Raw genomic sequence first — 19,831 nt, forward strand, 5'->3', positions numbered from 1 at the left:
TTAGGGCATGTTGGTCTAGTAGTATGATTCTTGCTTTGGGTGTGAGAGGTCCCAAGTTCAATTCCCAGAAAAGCCCTTTTGATAACAACTTGACTGTCAACTCTTAGCTCAAATTTCTAAACTGCATACACCCAAAGGATCAATTAAAATAATTTAAATCAAATATACAGTGTTACCTCAATTTATGAGCTCCCTGTTTCAGGACAGAGTTTGTAATCCTTAGTTATTTTATGCATAAAAATAGCCAAACATCTACATTGGTGGTAAAAGTGCAACATAGTAACCAAGTTTCAGATTGTGTCCCCTGTTAAAATCTCAAATCTCATGAGAATTTCTGCTGATGAACGACTTCACAGGGCTTGTTGGTCTAGTCGTAAGAGTCTCACTTTGGGTGTGAGAGGTCCCGCGTTCAATTCCCGGACAAGCCCTTGTCTTTCTCCAGCATTAGTCCACAGTCGTGTGAGTCTATTCCTGTATCACTTGCCAATGAAATTTAAATTTTAACCTCTATTTTTCTTTTTGCCTTTGTTTTACACAGCCTACTGCAGGTTTCATGGTGTAATGGTTAGCACTCTAGACTCTGAATCCAATGATCCATGTTCAAGTCTTGGTGGAACCTACTTGTGAAACCTATGAACTCCCTTTTATTTACTTTTCGAAAGCCTTGGTGTTTGTACGGTATTCCTTTTTTCAATCATACCTTTTTCCTCACACAGTTATAAGTCTTGTAATTTTTTTTGAAATTCAGACCTGATTTTAAGCCCTTTAGCTCCATTTTAATAAAGGCCCACACTCAAAGGATCAATGAAAACCAACCAAGTCCTACCAAGCACTGTGTACAGTAGTATCTTGGTACAATGCTTAGCACTCTGTCCTTAGAGTCTAGCAATCTAGGCTCGAGTCTTGGTAGAACCTACTTGTAATGTTGTAGTGTTTAGTCTGTCATCCCCTCAGTTACTTCAAGAATGAAAAAGGCAATGAATAAAATCTTGTTTTAAAAGTGCAGTGTTGTAAACCAGTTTTAGATTATGACCCCTGTTTGTTTATTCATCACTTTTGACCTCATACACACACTTGTCTTTACATTTGTGACTTGAGACTTAGTGTTAAACTTTACCTCAATTTTCCAGAGAACAGACACTCAAGGAATCAATGAAAATCTATGAAATCAAATACTGTTGTACTTAAATCTACCACCACAATTGGTTCTAGGACTGAGCTCATAAGCCTGAGTTCATTTTGGTATTAAAACATTGCAGTGAATCCAATTTGGGTTCAAAGTGCAATATGGAAGCCCAGTTTCAGATTGTGTCTCCTATTAAAATATCACATTTATTGAGACTCTTGCAAAATCCCAATGGTCTGGGGTTCAATTCCTGATAAATGCTCTTGTTCATTTATGCATGAAAAGTGTAGTGAATCAAAATGTGTGTTAATAGATGTGCACTTCCAGATTGTGGCCCCCCCAAAAAATGTCTATCTTTTTCACAATTTTGGAATGCTGAACTCAGGGCTTGTTGGTCTAGTGGTATGATTCTCGCTTTGGGTGCGAGAGGTCCTGGGTTCAATTCCCAGACAAGCCCTTTAGATAACAACTTCATTGTCAACTCTTAGCTCAAATGACTAAACTGGACACACCCAAAGGATCATTTAAATCAAAAATACAGTGGTACCTCGATTTACGAGTACTCTGTTTTAGAACAGTTTGTAATCATTTGTTCTTTTATGTATAAAAATAGTCATTTATGCAAAAAAAAAAGGTGTAGTGAATCAAAATTTGTGTTAATGAAAAAGTAGTTCCAGAGTGTGTTTCCCCAAAAATCTAATTTTTTTTCAGAAGTCTGGAATGCAGAATGCAGGGCTTGTTATTCGAGTCGTATGATTCTCGCTTAGGGTGCGAAATGTCTCGGGTTCAATTCCCCGAAAAGACCTTCTCTTTTTCAGGCATGAGATTCTCCGTTAGTCCACAGTCGTGTGTCTTTTCCTGTATGACTTATGACTTAATTGTAAACTTTAACTTCTCTTTTTCTCACGGCACACACTCAATGGATCAACAACAATCTATCAAATCGAATCAAACAATGTGTACTATTGGACCCCTTTGTTCTACATGGGCTTTTGCAGGTTCCATGGTGTAATGGTTAGCACTCTGGACTCTGAATCCAGTGATCCAAGTTCAAGTCTTGGTGGAACCTACTTGTGAAAGTTGTGATCTTCATTTGATTTACTTTTTGCAAGTCTTGGTGTTTGTATTCCTTTTTTCAATCATGACTTCTGACCTCAAACACACAGTTACATTTGTGACATGAGATTTGCTTAAAACTTTTAGCTCATGTGTCCCGTGTTCTCGATCTTCTTGTAATGGGACATTCATCCTCCGCTGTTGCCGTTTTTAATATAAAGTAGTGTAAAGTTCTTACTTATATCTGTCAGTAAACTCGCCATGAAAGCTCTAAAATATACCGGTGTGATGAGTTTACATTATTCACCCAAGGAACTTTAGTTATTAGAGAGTTCAAGTCTTGGTGGAACCTACTTTTTTAGTCTGTCATCCCCTCAGTTACTTCAAGCATGAAAAAGGCAATGAATAAAAACTTGTCTTAATAAATGTGCAGTTCCAGATTGTGGACCCCCCAAAAAATATACAATTTTTTCAGAATTTTGTAAAGCCACACTCAGGGCTTGTTGGTCTAGTAGTATGATTCTCGCTTTGGGTGCGAGAGGTCCCGGGTTCAATTCCTGGACAAGCCCTTTAGATAAGAACTTCATTGTCAACTCTTAGCTCAAATTTCTAAACGGGACACACTCATTAAGAATCAATTAAGATCAATTAAGAATCATTTAAATCAAATATACAGTGGTACCTCAATTTACGATCCCTCTGTTTCAGGACAGAGTTTGTAATCCTTAGTTCTTTTATGCATAAAAATAGCCAAGTATCTACATTTATGGTTAAAGTGCAACATATTAACCAAGTTTCAGATTGCGTCCCCTGTTAAAATGTCACATTTCATGAGACTTTTTGTTGACAAGTGAATTTGCAAGGCTTGTTGGTCTAGTCGTATGAGTCTCACTTTGGGTGCGAGAGGTCCCGCGTTCAATTCCCGGACAAGCCCTTGTCTTTCTCCAGCATTAGTCCACAGTCGTGTGAGTCTATTCCTGTATCACTTGCCAATGAAATTTAAATTTTAACCTCTATTTTTCTTTTTGCCTTTGTTTTACACAGCCTACTGCAGGTTCCATGGTGTAATGGTTAGCACTCTGGACTCTGAATCCAATGATCCATGTTCAAGTCTTGGTGGAACCTACTTGTGAAACCTATGAACTCACTTTTATTTACTTTTCGAAAGCCTTGGTGTTTGTACGGTATTCCTTTTTTCAATCATACCTTTTTCCTCACACAGTTATAAGTCTTGTCATTTTTTTTAAACTTCAGACCTGATTTTAAGCCCTTTAGCTCCATTTTCATAAAGGCGCACACTCAAAGGATCGATGAAAACCAACCAAGTCCTACCAAGCACTGTGTACAGTAGTATCTTGGTACAATGCTTAGCACTCTGTCCTTAGAGTCTAGCAATCTAGGCTCGAGTCTTGGTAGAACCTACTTGTAATGTTGTAGTGTTTAGTCTGTCATCCCCTCAGTTACCTTATGAATGAAAAAGGCAATGAATAATAACTTGTTTTAAAAGTGCAGTGTTGTAAACCAGTTTTAGATTATGACCCCTGTTTGTTTATTCATCACTTTTGACCTCATACACACACTTGTCTTTACATTTGTGACTTGAGACTTAATGTTAAACTTTACCTCAATTTTCCAGACAACAGACACTCGAGGAATCAATGAAAATCTATGAAATCAAATACTGTTGTACTTAAATCTACCACCACAATTGGTTCTAGGACTGAGCTCATAAGCCTGAGTTCATTTTGGTATTAAAACATTGCAGTGAATCCAATTTGGGTTCAAAGTGCAATATGGAAGCCCAGTTTCAGATTGTGTCTCCTATTAAAATATCACATTTATTGAGACTCTTGCAAAATCCCAATGGTCTGGGGTTCAATTCCTGAGAAATGTTCTTGTTCATTTATGCATGAAAAGTGTAGTGAATCAAAATGTGTGTTAATAGATGTGCACTTCCAGATTGTGGCCCCCCCCAAAAAATGTATTTTTTTCTCACAATTTTGGAATGCTGAACTCAGGGCTTGTTGGTCTAGTGGTATGATTCTCGCTTTGGGTGCGAGAGGTCCTGGGTTCAATTCCCAGACAAGCCCTTTAGATAACAACTTCATTGTAAACTCTTAGCTCAAATGACTAAACTGGACACACCCAAAGGATCATTTAAATCAAAAATACAGTGGTACCTCGATTTACGAGTACTCTGTTTTAGAACAGTTTGTAATCATTTGTTCTTTTATGTATAAAAATAGTCATTTATGCCAAAAAAAGTGTAGTGAATCAAAATTTGTGTTAATGAAAAAGTAGTTCCAGAGTGTGTTTCCCAAAAAATCTAAAATTTTTTCAGAGGTCTGGAATGCAGAATGCAGGGCTTGTTATTCTAGTCGTATGATTTTCGCTCAGGGTGCGAAATGTCTGGGGTTCAATTCCCCGAAAAGACCTTCTCTTTTTCAGGCATGAGATTCTCCGTTAGTCCACAGTCGTGTGTCTTTTCCTGTATGACTTATGACTTAATTGTAAACTTTAACTTCTCTTTTTCTCATGGCAAACATTTAAAGTATCAACAAAAATCTATCAAATCAGATCAAACAATGTGTACTATTGGATCCCTTTGTTCTACATGGCCTTTTGCAGGTTCCATGGTGTAATGGTTAGCACTCTGGACTCTGAATCCAGTGATCCAAGTTCAAGTCTTGGTGGAACCTACTTGTGAAAGTTGTGATCTTCATTTGATTTACTTTTTGCAAGCCTTGGTGTTTGTATTCCTTTTTTCAATCATGACTTCTGACCTCAAACACACAGTTACATTTGTGACATGAGACTTACTCGATACTTTTAGCTCATGTGTCCCGTGAAAAACCGTCCGAGCTGAACTCTCTAATAACTGAAGTTCCTTGGGTGAATTGGTTCTAGGACTGAGCTCATAAGCCTTAGTTCATTTTAGTATTACAAAAAAATGGCAGTAAATCCAATTTGGGTTCAGAGTGCAATATGGAAGCCCAGTTTCAGATTGTGTCCCTTATTAAAATGTCACAATTATTGAGATTCTTGGTCTAGTTGTATGATTATTGCCTGGGGGGCAAGTGGTCTGGGGTTCAATTCCTTGAACAGTTCTTGTTTATATATGCATGAAAAGTGTAGTTAATCAAAATTTGTGTTAATTTTTTAGAGATTTGTAAAGCCAAATTCAGGGCTTGTTAGTCTAGTAGTATGATTCTAGCTCAATTTAGGAGCTCTCTGTTTTAGGACGGAGTTTGTAATCCTTAGTTCTTTTATAGTGCAGCATAGTAACCAAGTTTCAGATTGTGTCCCCTGTTAAAATATCACATTTCATGAGATTTTTTTTGAAACAGGTCTTGTTGGTCATATGATTCTAGCTTTGTTTGCGAGAGGTCCTGGGTTCAAATCTGGGACAAGTCCTAGTCTTTCACTGGCACGAGTTTTTCCATGAGTCCAGAGTCATATATCTTTTCATGCATGACTTTCCACTTAATTTTAACTTCTCTTTTTCTCACAGCACACACTCAATGGATCAATAAAAATCTATCAAATCGAAGTAAATTAAAACCTGTGTACTGTTGGATCCCTTTGTTGTACTTTGATGTTTGCAGGTTCCATGGTGTAATGGTTAGCACTCTGGACTCTGAATCCAGTGATCCAAGTTCAAGTCTTGGTGGAACCTACTTGTGAAAGTTGTGATCTTCTTTTGATTTACTTTTTGCAAGCCTTGGTGTTTGTATTCCTTTTTTCAATCATGACTTCTGACCTCAAACACACAGTTACATTTGTGACATGAGATTTGCTTGAAACTTTTAACTTTTTGTCAGAATTTTGGAAAACAACTTTTAGGGCTTGTTGGTCTAGTAGTATGATTCTTGCTTTGGGTGCGACCTCTCGACAGGTCCCGGGTTCAATTCCTGGAAAAGCCCTTTAGATAACAACGTGATTGTCAACTCTTAGCTCAAATTTCCAAACTGCATACACTCAAAGGTTCAATTAAAATAATTTAAATCAAATATAAAGTTGTTCTTCAATGTAGGAGCTCTCTGTTTCAGGACGGAGTTTGTAATCCTTAGTTCTTTTATGCATAAAAATAGCCAAACATCTACATTGGTGGTAAAAGTGCAACATAGTAACCAAGTTTCAGATTGTGTCCCCTGTTAAAATCTCAACTGTCATGAGATTCTTTGCTGAAACATGATTTTGCAGGGCTTGTTGGTCTAGTGGTATGATTCTCGCTTAGGGTGCGAGAGGTCCCGGGTTCAATTCCCGGACAAGCCCTTCTTTCTTTCAGGCATGAGTTTTTCCATTAGTTCACAGTCGTGTGTCTTTTCCTGTATGACCTTCACCTAATTTTAAACTTTAACTTCTCTTTTTCTCACGGCACACACTCAATGGATCAACAAAAATCTATCAAATCGAATCAAACAATGTGTACTATTGGACCCCCTTTGTTCTACATGGCGTTTTGCAGGTTCCATGGTGTAATGGTTAGCACTCTGGACTCTGAATCCAGTGATCCAAGTTCAAGTCTTGGTGGAACCTACTTGTGAAAGTTGTGATCTTCATTTGATTTACTTTTTGCAAGCCTTGGTGTTTGTATTCCTTTTTTCAATCATGACTTCTGACCTCAAACACACAGTTACATTTGTGACATGAGATTTGCTTGAAACTTTTAGCTCATGTGTCCCGTGTTCTCGATCTTCTTGCAATGGGACATTCATCCTCCGCTGTTGCCGTTTTTAATATAAAGTAGTGTAAAGTTCTTACTTATATCTGTCAGTAAACTCGCCATGAAAGCTCTAAAATATACCGGTGTAATGAGTTTACATTATTCACCCAAGGAACTTTAGTTATTAGAGAGTTCAAGTCTTGGTGGAACCTACTTTTTTAGTCTGTCATCCCCTCAGTTACTTCAAGCATGAAAAAGGCAATGAATAAAAACTTGTCTTAATAAATGTGCAGTTCCAGATTGTGGACCCCCCAAAAAATATACAATTTTTTCAGAATTTTGGAAAGCCACACCCAGGGCTTGTTGGTCTAGTAGTATGATTCTTGCTTTGGGTGCGAGAGGTCCCGGGTTCAATTCCTGGACAAGCCCTTTAGATAACAACTTCATTGTCAACTCTTAGCTCAAATTTCTAAACGGGACACACTCATTAGGAATCAATTAAGATCAATTAAGAATCATTTAAATCAAATACACAGTGGTACCTCAATTTACGATCTCTCTGTTTTAGGACAGAGTTTGTAATCCTTAGTTCTTTTATGCATAAAAATAGCCAAGTATCTACATTTATGGTTAAAGTGCAACATAGTAACCAAGTTTCAGATTGTGTCCCCTGTTAAAATGTCACATTTCATGAGACTTTTTGTTGACAAGTGAATTTGCAAGGCTTGTTGGTCTAGTCATATGAGTCTCACTTTGGGTGTGAGAGGTCCCGCGTTCAATTCCCGGACAAGCCCTAGTCTTTCTCCAGCATTAGTCCACAGTCATGTGAGTCTATTCCTGTTTCACTTGCCAATGAAATTTAAATTTTAACCTCTATTTTTCTTTTTGCCTTTGTTTTACACAGCCTACTGCAGGTTCCATGGTGTAATGGTTAGCACTCTGGACTCTGAATCCAGTGATCCATGTTCAAGTCTTGGTGGAACCTACTTGTGAAACCTATGAACTCCCTTTTATTTACTTTTCGAAAGCCTTGGTGTTTGTACGGTATTCCTTTTTTCAATCATACCTTTTTCCTCACACAGTTATAAGTCTTGTCATTTTTTTCAAACTTCAGACCTGATTTTAAGCCCTTTAGCTCCATTTTCCTAAAGGCGCACACTCAAAGGATCAATGAAAACCAACCAAGTCCTACCAAGCACTGTGTACAGTAGTATCTTGGTACAATGCTTAGCACTCTGTCCTTAGAGTCTAGCAATCTAGGCTCGAGTCTTGGTAGAACCTACTTGTAATGTTGTAGTGTTTAGTCTGTCATCCCCTCAGTTACCTTATGAATGAAAAAGGCAATGAATAATAACTTGTCTTAAAAGTGCAGTGTTGTAAACCAGTTTTAGATTATGACCCCTGTTTGTTTATTCATCACTTTTGACCTCATACACACACTTGTCTTTACATTTGTGACTTGAGACTTAGTGTTAAACTTTACCTCAATTTTCCAGACAACAGACACTCAAGGAATCAATGAAAATCTATGAAATCAAATACTGTTGTACTTAAATCTACCACCACAATTGGTTCTAGGACTGAGCTCATAAGCCTGAGTTCATTTTGGTATTAAAACATTGCAGTGAATCCAATTTGGGTTCAAAGTGCAATATGGAAGCCCAGTTTCAGATTGGGTCTCCTATTAAAATATCACATTTATTGAGATTCTTGCAAAATCCCAATGGTCTGGGGTTCAATTCCTGAGAAATGCTCTTGTTCATGTATGCATGAAAAGTGTAGTGAATCAAAATGTGTGTTAATAGATGTGCACTTCCAGATTGTGGCCCCCCCCAAAAATGTCTATTTTTTTCACATTTTTGGAGTGCTGAACTCAGGGCTTGTTGGTCTAGTGGTATGATTCTCGCTTTGGGTGCGAGAGGTCCTGGGTTCAATTCCCAGACAAGCCCTTTAGATAACAACTTCATTGTCAACTCTTAGCTCAAATGACTAAACTGGACACACCCAAAGGATCATTTAAATCAAAAATACAGTGGTACCTCGATTTACGAGTACTCTGTTTTAGAACAGTTTGTAATCATTTGTTCTTTTATGTATAAAAATAGTCATTTATGCAAAAAAAAGTGTAGTGAATCAAAATTTGTGTTAATGAAAAAGTAGTTCCAGAGTGTGTTTCCCAAAAAATCTAAATTTTTTTCAGAAGTCTGGAATGCAGAATGCAGGGATTGTTATTCTAGTCGTATGATTCTTGCTTAGGGTGCGAAATGTCTCGGGTTCAATTCTCCGAAAAGACCTTCTCTTTTTCAGGCATGAGATTCTCCATTAGTCCACAGTCGTGTGTCTTTTCCTGTATGACTTATGACTTAATTGTAAACTTTAACTTCTCTTTTTCTCATGGCAAACATTTAAAGTATCAACAAAAATCTATTAAATCGAATCAAATAATGTGTACTATTGGACCCCTTTGTTCTACTTTGATGTTAGCAGGTTCCATGGTGTAATGGTTAGCACTCTGGACTCTGAATCCAGTGATCCAAGTTCAAGTCTTGGTGGAACCTACTTGTGAAAGTTGTGATCTTCATTTGATTTACTTTTTGCAAGCCTTGGTGTTTGTATTCCTTTTTTCAATCATGACTTCTGACCTCAAACACACAGTTACATTTGTGACGTGAGACTTACTCGATACTTTTAGCCCATGTGTCCCGTGTTCTCGATCTTCTTGTAATGGGACATTCATCCTCCGCTGTTGCCGTTTTTAATATAAAGTAGTGTAAAGTTCTTACTTATATCTGTCATTAAACTCGCCATGAAAGCTCTAAAATATACCGGTGTGATGAGTTTACATTATTCACCCAAGGAACTTTAGTTATTAGAGAGTTCAAGTCTTGGTGGAACCTACTTTTTTAGTCTGTCATCCCCTCAGTTACTTCAAGCATGAAAAAGGCAATGAATAAAAACTTGTCTTAATAAATGTGCAGTTCCAGATTGTGGACCCCCCAAAAAATATAAAAAATTTTCAGAATTTTGGAAAGCCACACTCAGGGCTTGTTGGTCTGGTAGTATGATTCTCGCTTTGGGTGTGAAAGGTCCCGGGTTCAATTCCTGGACAAGCCCTTTAGATAACAACTTCATTGTCAACTCTTAGCTCAAATTTCTAAACTGGACACACTCATTAAGAATCAATTAAGAATCATTTAAATCAAATATACAGTGGTACCTCAATTTACGAGCTCTCTGTTTTAGGACAGAGTTTGTAATCCTTAGTTCTTTTATGCATAAAAATAGCCAAGTATCTACATTTATGGTTAAAGTGCAACATATTAACCAAGTTTCAGATTGCGTCCCCTGTTAAAATGTCACATCTCATGAGACTTTTTGTTGACAAGTGAATTTGCAAGGCTTGTTGGTCTAGTCATATGAGTCTCACTTTGGGTGTGAGAGGTCCTGTGTTCAATTCCCGGACAAGCCCTAGTCTTTCTCCAGCATTCGTCCACAGTCGTGTGAGTCTATTCCTGTTTCACTTGCCAATGAAATTTAAATTTTAACCTCTATTTTTCTTTTTGCCTTTGTTTTACACAGCCTACTGCAGGTTCCATGGTGTAATGGTTAGCACTCTGGACTCTGAATCCAGTGATCCATGTTCAAGTCTTGGTGGAACCTACTTGTGAAACCTATGAACTCCCTTTTATTTACTTTTCGAAAGCCTTGGTGTTTGGACGGTATTCCTTTTTTCAATCATACCTTTTTCCTCACACAGTTATAAGTCTTGTCATTTTTTTCAAACTTCTGACCTGATTTTAAGCCCTTTAGCTCCATTTTCCTAAAGGCGCACACTCAAAGGATCAATGAAAAAGGTTCCATGGTGTAATGGTTAGCACTCTGGACTCTGAATCCAGTGATCCAAGTTCAAGTCTTGGTGGAACCTACTTGTGAAAGTTGTGATCTTCTTTTGATTTACGTTTTGCAAGTCTTGGTGTTTGTTTTCCTTTTTTCAATCATGACTTCTTAGCCCCAACACAGTTACATTTGTGACGTGAGACTTACTGAAAACTTTTAGCTCACGTGTCCCGTGAAAAACCTTCCAAGCCGAACTCTGTAAACTCATCACACCGGTATATTTTAGAGCTTTCATGGCAAGTTTACTGACAGATATAAGTAAGAACTTTACACTACTTTATATTAGAAATGGCAACAGCGGAGGATGAATGTCCCACAACAAGAAGATGGAGAAAAAGAAGAAGCTTATTGACTCTGGTGTCGCCACGGACTACAAAGGCAGAGGCGCGCAATTTTCCAGGATTAATGCAGATCCCAAATACACATCAGCAGGTATCAGAAAGTAAGAACAGTTGCTTTTGCATAATAGTGCGAAACGAAATGCCATATAATATGTCTGACCTTATACACACACCATAATAATACTCATGTGTTAAAGCACAGTACAATCCATCAAATAGTGTGGCTTCATAGCTTACCAAAGTTGCACTAAAACATTTTTGATAGATTTTTGAGCGTCGTGTGTAATGTTCTATATTATCAATGGAACAGATAAAATGTTGGTGTTGTTTACTTGAGTCATATTGCCATCATATTGCATCTAAACGTATTGTATTTCCTTGAATTGCCGCCGGGTATATAGTATGCGCCTGCCTAGAATTACTGCCGGGTCAAACTCGTTTTGCAAAATAATTAGCGCATTACCGCCGGCTCAGGATTAACGCCGGGTCAAACTTGTTTCGCAAAATATTATTTTTATTAGCGCATGTCTAGAATTTCTACCGGGTCAAACTCCTTTCGCCAAATAATTAGCATATGCCTAGAATTTCCGCCGGGTCAAACTCGTCACGTCACGAGTGACACTTCACCTGTCATCATTTTCAAAATGGAGGAGGCTGATTTCAATCATTTGAAATTGCATAAAGGGAAGAAGATTAAGAGGTATTCAGTAGGATTTAAGGTCCAAGCTATTGAATATGCTAAAAAGAACAGTAAGCGGCTATGTTTTATTAATATACCGTAGCTGCGTGTGTCAAATATGAGTCATTAAATGACTCCCGCCGCCTGGCAGTGGAGGGCGCTAGTGATCCTTCTTGCGACTACTCGGCTGCAGAAGAAGTGACAACAAGCAGCAAATATTTATTTTTTCTTCTCGCTTGCACTTTTAACATGGAGGATTACATATCTAAAATAAAACCGTTTTCTAAACTGGACTTTCAATGGAAGCAGGAGGTAATAAAGGAAGATCTCCATCGAGACAGAGAGATTTTTAAAACTGAAGAAAGATAAGGAAGACTTCTATAAACAAGTTATCGATCCTTTTGATCAGAAGGAGCTGCGCATGGAATTCATTTATAAGTAAAGGTAAGACCATAATAATATATATTTTTTTAATTAAATGTGCTTTTCATGATGGTATCCTTACATCACACTTGAATTTTCAAGCGCAGGTCTATATTTACCGCATGCCTTTGGTAAACGCCGGAGTGAGAAGAGGTTTTAAATTAATTAGCAGGAAATACTGTATCTCTTATGTGTGACTGCCATCTACTGGTCACTCTTATCTTTACACCATGTACCAAATAAAACAGCTTCGAGGTCGGTAAGCACAACCAGAATGATTCCGTACATTAGGCGCACTGGGCTATAAGGCGCACTCTCCAGTTTTGAGGGGAAAAAAAGGATATTAAGTGCGCCTTATAGTCCGCAAAATAGGGTAATCTATATTATAGATAAATGCTAGGACAGTATTCATGGTCAAGAGAGTTGGGACATACTTGTGCAGGCCATGGTGGACGGGTCCTTGTTAGCCCGGAAGAATCCTTTCTGGCAGTGACACATGGTGGCCGCCTGGTCATGGCTGGCGCTGTGCGGAGGACACGGAGAGCACTTCATGTTCCCGGCCAACGCTTTGAAGGAACCAGGCTTGCACGCTGAAAAAGAGGCAGGAGCTGATAAGGAGGTCAGTGCGAAAATGTTTGTGGGTGATGTACACGGAACACGTAACTCCAATTACTGCTGGCTCACATGCTCCGGAGCTGCAGTGGACAGCGGGACACTTTGTGCCGTGTGAAACATGAACAACGCCTCGGCCGCGTCCGCATTCTGAAGGATGTTGCACATGGTGATAAGTACATTGTTTAGTTGGTTTGAGGATGGACTTCAAAAATCCATTAAAAAATAAAAAAAATAAAATAAGAATGACGCTTAGAAAATCAATTTTAATGTAGGAGGTTTAACAAATCTTTAGTGTTTATAATTAAGCAATTACAGAAAACATCTAGAAATGGCTTTTTGAAACAGAAAGACGTCTACTTACACATATATATATATATATATATATATATATATATATATATATATATATATATATATATATATATACTAACATACATATATATATATATATATATATATATATATATACTAACATACATATATATATATATATATATATATATATACTAACATACATATATATATATATATATATATATATATATATATGTAGGTGTGGGAAAAAATCACAAGACTACTTCATCTCTACAGAACTGTTTCATGAGGGGTTCCCTCAATCATCCGGATGATTGAGGTAACCCCTCATGAAACAGTGTTTCTAGTCTTGTGATTTTTTCCCACACCTACATATTGCGCTCTACCACGGTATCGAGCACTATTCTCTGGATAATCAAATCAAGACATATATATATATATATATATAACCCAACACAACACTCCAATACGTGCACCATGACAGCAACCACCCACCCACCACCACCAAAAGAATACCTACCGGAATTAATAAAAGGCTATCGATGCTGTCATCTAGCAGAGCTGAATTCGACCAAGCAACCCCCCCGTACCAGAAAGCACTTGATGAAAGCGGATACAACTTCACCAACACCTATGAACCCACTCCAGGAAACCAACCAAAAAAGAGCAGAAAACGAAAACAACATCATCTGGTACAACCCACCATTCAGCAAAAACGTCTCAACCAACATCGGCCACAAGTTCCTCACTCTGATCGACAAACACTTCCCCAAAGGCAACACCCTAAGAAAAATATTCAACAAGAACAACATTAAATTGAGCTACAGCTGTATGAATAACATACAACAAATCATTTCAAACCACAACAAAGCAATTGCAAAAGGACTGCCCACCCCCAGACTAAACGACTCTGAAACCAATAATGAATGTAACTGTCGCAAGAAACCTGATTGCCCTCTCAACGGAAGGTGCTTACAGACATCAGTGGTTTACCAAGCAAAGGTAACACGCAAGGACATAAACACATCCGACACGTACGTAGGATTAACCGAAGGAGCGTTCAAAACAAGATGGAATAATCACAACGCCTCCTTTAGAAACCAGACTTTGCGGAATTCTACAGAACTCAGCAAACACATTTGGAACCTCAAAGACAATAATGTTGAATATTCAATAACATGGCAAATTCTTGCATCCAGCACACCTTACAACAGTGGTAATAAAAGATGCAACCTATGCTTAAAAGAGAAACTGTTTATTATATATCACCCGGATCTATCATCCCTCAACATTCGCAGTAAAATCATTTCAACATGCCGCCACAGACGGAAACACCTCCTAGGTAACACATGAGCCAATCACCACACCCCTACGCCTGCCTGTACCCACCCACTCTGTGCCCTATATAAACCATTGTATGTGAATGCTTCCATTAAAATCTCCTGATGATTGAGGGAACCCCTCATGAAACAGATCTGTAGAGATGAAGTAGTCTTGTGATTTTTCCCACACCTACATATTGCGCTCTACCACGGTATCGAGCACTATTCTCTGGATAATCCAATCAAGACACATATATATATATATATATATATATATATATATATATATATATATATATATATATATATATATATATATATATATATATATATATAAATGTATGTATATACATATATATGTGTGTATATGTATATATATATATAGATAGATATATATGTATATTTATGTGTGTATATACATATGTGTATCTGTATGTATATATATATATTTATTTGTATATATGTGTGTATATACATATATATGTATATATAAATACATGCATACATATATACACACATTTAAATACACATATACATATATATATGTATGTATATACATATATATATGTGTGTATATGTATATATATATATATATATATGTATATTTATGTGTGTCTATACATATACATATGTGTATCTGTATGTATGTATAAATATACATATACATGTATATATATATATATATGTGTATTGACACACATAAATATACATACAAATATATATATATATATATATATACAGTGTGAATGTGAGTGTGAATGTTGTCTGTCTATCTGTGTTGGCCCTGCGATGAGGTGGCGACTTGTCCAGGGTGTACCCCGCCTTCCGCCCGATTGTAGCTGAGATAGGCGCCAGCGCCCCCCGCGACCCCGAAAGGGAATAAGCGGTAGGAAATGGATGGATGGGGCATACACACACATACACATAGCTTAGCTTCTTCTTACTGCCTTTCGAACATGTTAAAATGTAAAACTTAGTTTAGCACAAATGAGCTGAACTGTACTAGTCTTCGTCTTTACATGATGGATGCAATGTTGTGTGCGTGTGATTGATTGCACACGTTAACGTTGACAGGCCTAATGTGTTATTCATAATAATAATAAGCAGTATCTGCTTGTTAAAGCAAGAATCCTGATGCATTTGGAGGAGCACCACTGAGAGAGCTCGGAAATGCACACTTCCAGGAACAAAGGACCTCCTAACATTCTGTACCATAGCTAATTCCCTTGAGAGGCCGTCTTTTTTTATTTTTTACTACAGCTTTGCAAAGGACCGAGAATGTTTCTCTTTCTTTTTTGCTGCAGGAAGCCCAAAAGTTTTTGTTGACTTATTCCAAGCCTGCGTTATAATGGAGTCTATAAAAGACGCAGGATCCGCAGTCCGACCAAACCTTGACTGTCTGATGTAAAATTCATGGCAGTCCATCTGAATATTGCAGGGATATTTTACTGGGAGCTACAAATATCTGTCCCACCGCGCGGATGTTTCCTGCAAACTCAGTGAGAACAAGGCCAGCCGTAATACATAATGAAGTCCTGATCATTCAAACGTGGAGAAAAAGTGAACAACACACAGACAACATGTTTTAGAAGCGCAGCTATCAGCTCTTTTAGAAGCTAATTTCCTACTACAAATATCCGTTTAAAATGCAGTAAGAAAATGCATTGTGTCATAATTTGTTTTTCATGCAGGTAAAAAGCTATTAGCATACTAATAAGCTGATTGAAAAGATCATTTCACTCAAAATGTGTTCTGTTGACTCATGTTTCCTTCAGGTTTCAGCAACACCTCAGCTGCGTTTCTCCTCCCTCATTACTACATCAGCTTCTTCGACACCTTCCTCACTTTTTCTATCACCTCCACCTGCCCTCCTCTCGTATCACGCCAATGTCCCTCCTTTCCGGGGACATATTTCCCTTCCCGCACCTTTTCTATCAGAAGATCACAAACCAAATGCAGATTGATTACTTTTCCCTAGGCTTACCTCAGCAGTATGGAAGCCTGTTTACCTTACTTAAAAATAAATACCCCAATGATAAGTCACAATTATGAGATGAAAAGTCACAATTAAAAGATTCAAAATTGAAAGCACGAGATTAAAAAAAGTCAAAATCAAAATTGTGAGATAAAAAGTTGAAATAATGAGATAAAAAGTGCAAATTATGAGATAAAAAGTTGAAATAATGATATAAAAAATCCAAATGATGTGATAAAAAGTCTATATTATGAGATAAAACGTCAAAATAATTAAATAAAAAGTCCAAATAATGAGATAAAAAGTCCAAATAATGAGATAAAACATCCAAATAATAAGATAAAAAGTCAAATTTCTGAGATAAAAAGTTGAAATAATGAGATGAAAAGTCCAAATTATGAGACAAAAAGTTAAAATAATGAAATAAAAAGTCCAAATTATGAGACAAAAAGTTGAAATAATGAGATAAAAAGTCCAAATGTGATAGAAAGTCGAAATAATGAGTTACAAAGTCCAAACTAAGAGATCACAAGTTGAAATAATGACATAAAAAGTCAAAGTAATGAGATAAAAAGCTCAAATTATTAGATAAAAAGTCAAAGTAATGAGATAAAAAGCTCAAATTATTAGATAAAAAGTCCAAATAGGGAGATAAAAAGTCAAAACAATGAGATAAAAAGTCCAAACAATGAGATAAAAAGTCCAAATAATGAGATAAAACATCAAAATAATGAGACAAAAAGTCCAATTTATGAGATAAAAAAATGAAATAATGAGATGAAAAGTCCAAATTGTGAGATAAAAAGTTGAAATAATGATATAAAAAGTCCAAATTATGTGATAAAAAGTCTAAATTATGAGATAAAACGTTGAAATAATGAAATAAAAAGTCCAAATAATGAGATAAAAAGTCCAAATAATGAGATAAAACATCAAAATAATAAGATAAAAAGTCAAATTTCTGAGATAAAAAGTTGAAATAATGAGATGAAAAGTCCAAATTATGAGACAAAAAGTTGAAATAATGAGATAAAAAGTCCAAATGTGATAGAAAGTCAAAATAATGAGATACAAAGTCCAAACTAAGAGATCACAAGTTGAAATAATGACATAAAAAGTCAAAGTAATGAGATAAAAAGCTCAAATTATTAGATAAAAAGTCCAAATAGGGAGATAAAAAGTCCAAACAATGAGATAAAAAGTCCAAATAATGAGATAAAACATCAAAAATAATGAGACAAAAAGTCCAATTTATGAGATAAAAAAATGAAATAATGAGATGAAAAGTCCAAATTGTGAGATAAAAAGTTGAAATAATGATATAAAAAGTCCAAATTATGTGATAAAAAGTCTAAATTATGAGATAAAACGTTGAAATAATGAAATAAAAAGTCCAAATAATGAGATAAAACATCCAAATAATAAGATAAAAAGTCAAATTTCTGAGATAAAAAGTTGAAATAATGAGATAAAAAATCCAAATTATGAGACAAAAAGTTGAAATAATGAAATAAAAAGTCCAAATAATGAGACAAAAAGTTGAAATAATGAGATAAAAAGTCCAAATGAGATAGAAAGTCGAAATAATGAGATACAAAGTCCAAACTATGAGATAACAAGTTGAAATAATGACATAAAAAGTCAAAGTAATGAGATAAAAAGCTCAAATTATTAGATAAAAAGTCCAAATAGGGAGATAAAAAGTCAAAACAATGAGATAAAAAGTTCAAACAATGAGATAAAAAGTCCAAACAATGAGATAAAAAGTCCAAATAATGAGACAAAAAGTCCAATTTATGAGATAAAAAAATGAAATAATGAGACGAAAAGTCCAAATTGTGAGACAAAAAGTTGAAATAATGAGATAAAAAGTCTAAATGAGATAAAAAGTACAAATAATGAGATACAAAGTCCAAATTATGAGATAACAAGTTGAAATAATGACATAAAAAGTTGAAATAATTGGATAAAAAGCTCAAATTATTATATCGAGGATGTCGTAGTGGTTTGTGTTGTGGTTTGTGCAGCCCTTTGAGACACTAGTGATTTAGGGCTATATAAATGAACATTGATTGATTGATATAAAAAGTTGAAATACTGAGATAAAAAGTCCATATTTTGAGATAAAAAATTGAAATGAGATTTTTAAAAAAATCCAAATTATGAGATAAAAAAGTTGAAATAATGAGAAAAAAAGTCCAAATAATGAGATTAAAAAAAATCCAAATTATGAGATAAAAATTTGGAATAATGAGACAAAAAATTCAAATTATGAGATAAAAAGTTGAAATAATGAGATAAAAACAAAACAAATTATGAGATAAAAAGTTGAAATAATGATATAAAAAATCCAAATTATGACATAAAAAAAATTGAAGTAATGAGAAAAAAAGTCAAAATTATGAGATGAAAAGTTGAAATAATGAGACACGAAATCCAAATTATGAGATGAAAAAGTTGGAATAATGAGATAAAACTTTCAAATAATGAGATAAAAAGTCCAAATTATGATATAAATTGCACAAAAGTCACATCAATTATTGGATAAGAAATAATAGTTGTGACTTTGAAGTATTTTAGTATCTAATTTCAACTTTCAATCTCATAATTATATTACATTCTAATCATTACTGATTATATCATAAATATTATTTTATTTTAATCTCATAATCCAGATTTTTTATCTCATATTTATGACTTTTTATACCATAATTCCGACCTTTTATCTCATAATTATAACGTTTAATCTCATTATTTTGACTTTCTCATCTCAAAATGCAGATTTTTTAAATCTCATAACTACGACTCTTTATCTCATACTATAATTTGGACTTTCCTATTACATACTTTCAACTTTTTAATCTCATAAATGATGTTGTATCTCATATTTATGACACACAATTGGGGTATTTTTTTTTTAGCGGCGAATACGGGCTTCCTTACTGTGGAAAATAGTAATGTATTAATAATTCATATTGTGGGAAAGAGTTATTTGTGTGTACGAGGTTAATCTAATGTAGTGCAGTAAAAGTAGAAAGTATAACATAATCCAATGAAAAAAGAAACAATTAGTTAACATTTAAGTAAACGTCAAGACCAAATTTTTAGTAGAATTTCAATATTTTCCAACAACAGTTTAGCTGATTAATCAGAATTACTCATTCTGTTCCTTTTAATGCTCGCAACCAACCTAAAACGTTGCATAATATCAGCTTTGTTGGTGGAGTGCCTGCATGGCCGCCCCTCGTTATACGAAAATGACGAGCAAAGCGTGGATCCGCGGGGGCCCTCAGGTTGGCGTAAATCAGCGCATATAAAATTTTAATGAGTAACTGACCGACGTTGAACTTCTAACAAGCAAAAATCCCAGTATGTTGCACCTTTGAAGTACATTTGAATTTGGAGACTTCTACAAA

At 35.6% G+C, this 19,831-nt stretch overlaps 1 protein-coding gene and 15 non-coding genes across 20 annotated transcripts in view; 15 read left to right on the forward strand and 1 right to left on the reverse strand.

Moving 5' to 3' along the window:
• Positions 1-19,831, reverse strand: part of LOC133542827 (ephrin type-A receptor 6-like) — a 223,251-nt gene that overhangs the window by 103,063 nt on the left and 100,357 nt on the right. For all 5 annotated transcript variants that reach the window (XM_061887022.1, XM_061887021.1, XM_061887018.1 and 2 more), the window contains exon 7: positions 12,623-12,778. In XM_061887022.1, the coding sequence (XP_061743006.1) occupies positions 12,623-12,778 (156 nt within the window). The remainder of the gene's footprint in view (positions 1-12,622; positions 12,779-19,831) is intronic.
• Positions 1,512-1,583, forward strand: trnap-ugg (transfer RNA proline (anticodon UGG)). Its single transcript has one exon. It is a non-coding gene; the product is annotated as a tRNA-Pro (tRNA).
• trnaq-cug (transfer RNA glutamine (anticodon CUG)) lies at positions 2,124-2,195 on the forward strand. The gene has a single exon. It is a non-coding gene; the product is annotated as a tRNA-Gln (tRNA).
• trnap-ugg (transfer RNA proline (anticodon UGG)) lies at positions 2,680-2,751 on the forward strand. The gene has a single exon. It is a non-coding gene; the product is annotated as a tRNA-Pro (tRNA).
• trnaq-cug (transfer RNA glutamine (anticodon CUG)) lies at positions 3,236-3,307 on the forward strand. The gene has a single exon. It is a non-coding gene; the product is annotated as a tRNA-Gln (tRNA).
• Positions 4,201-4,272, forward strand: trnap-ugg (transfer RNA proline (anticodon UGG)). Its single transcript has one exon. It is a non-coding gene; the product is annotated as a tRNA-Pro (tRNA).
• trnaq-cug (transfer RNA glutamine (anticodon CUG)) lies at positions 4,810-4,881 on the forward strand. Its single transcript has one exon. It is a non-coding gene; the product is annotated as a tRNA-Gln (tRNA).
• On the forward strand, positions 5,787-5,858 carry trnaq-cug (transfer RNA glutamine (anticodon CUG)). The gene has a single exon. It is a non-coding gene; the product is annotated as a tRNA-Gln (tRNA).
• Positions 6,386-6,457, forward strand: trnap-agg (transfer RNA proline (anticodon AGG)). The gene has a single exon. It is a non-coding gene; the product is annotated as a tRNA-Pro (tRNA).
• Positions 6,650-6,721, forward strand: trnaq-cug (transfer RNA glutamine (anticodon CUG)). Its single transcript has one exon. It is a non-coding gene; the product is annotated as a tRNA-Gln (tRNA).
• On the forward strand, positions 7,206-7,277 carry trnap-ugg (transfer RNA proline (anticodon UGG)). Its single transcript has one exon. It is a non-coding gene; the product is annotated as a tRNA-Pro (tRNA).
• Positions 7,762-7,833, forward strand: trnaq-cug (transfer RNA glutamine (anticodon CUG)). Its single transcript has one exon. It is a non-coding gene; the product is annotated as a tRNA-Gln (tRNA).
• trnap-ugg (transfer RNA proline (anticodon UGG)) lies at positions 8,726-8,797 on the forward strand. The gene has a single exon. It is a non-coding gene; the product is annotated as a tRNA-Pro (tRNA).
• Positions 9,335-9,406, forward strand: trnaq-cug (transfer RNA glutamine (anticodon CUG)). The gene has a single exon. It is a non-coding gene; the product is annotated as a tRNA-Gln (tRNA).
• Positions 10,437-10,508, forward strand: trnaq-cug (transfer RNA glutamine (anticodon CUG)). Its single transcript has one exon. It is a non-coding gene; the product is annotated as a tRNA-Gln (tRNA).
• trnaq-cug (transfer RNA glutamine (anticodon CUG)) lies at positions 10,702-10,773 on the forward strand. Its single transcript has one exon. It is a non-coding gene; the product is annotated as a tRNA-Gln (tRNA).

Source organism: Nerophis ophidion, linkage group LG25 (assembly GCF_033978795.1).
Source record: "Nerophis ophidion isolate RoL-2023_Sa linkage group LG25, RoL_Noph_v1.0, whole genome shotgun sequence".
In the NCBI taxonomy this organism is placed as follows: domain Eukaryota; kingdom Metazoa; phylum Chordata; class Actinopteri; order Syngnathiformes; family Syngnathidae; genus Nerophis; species Nerophis ophidion.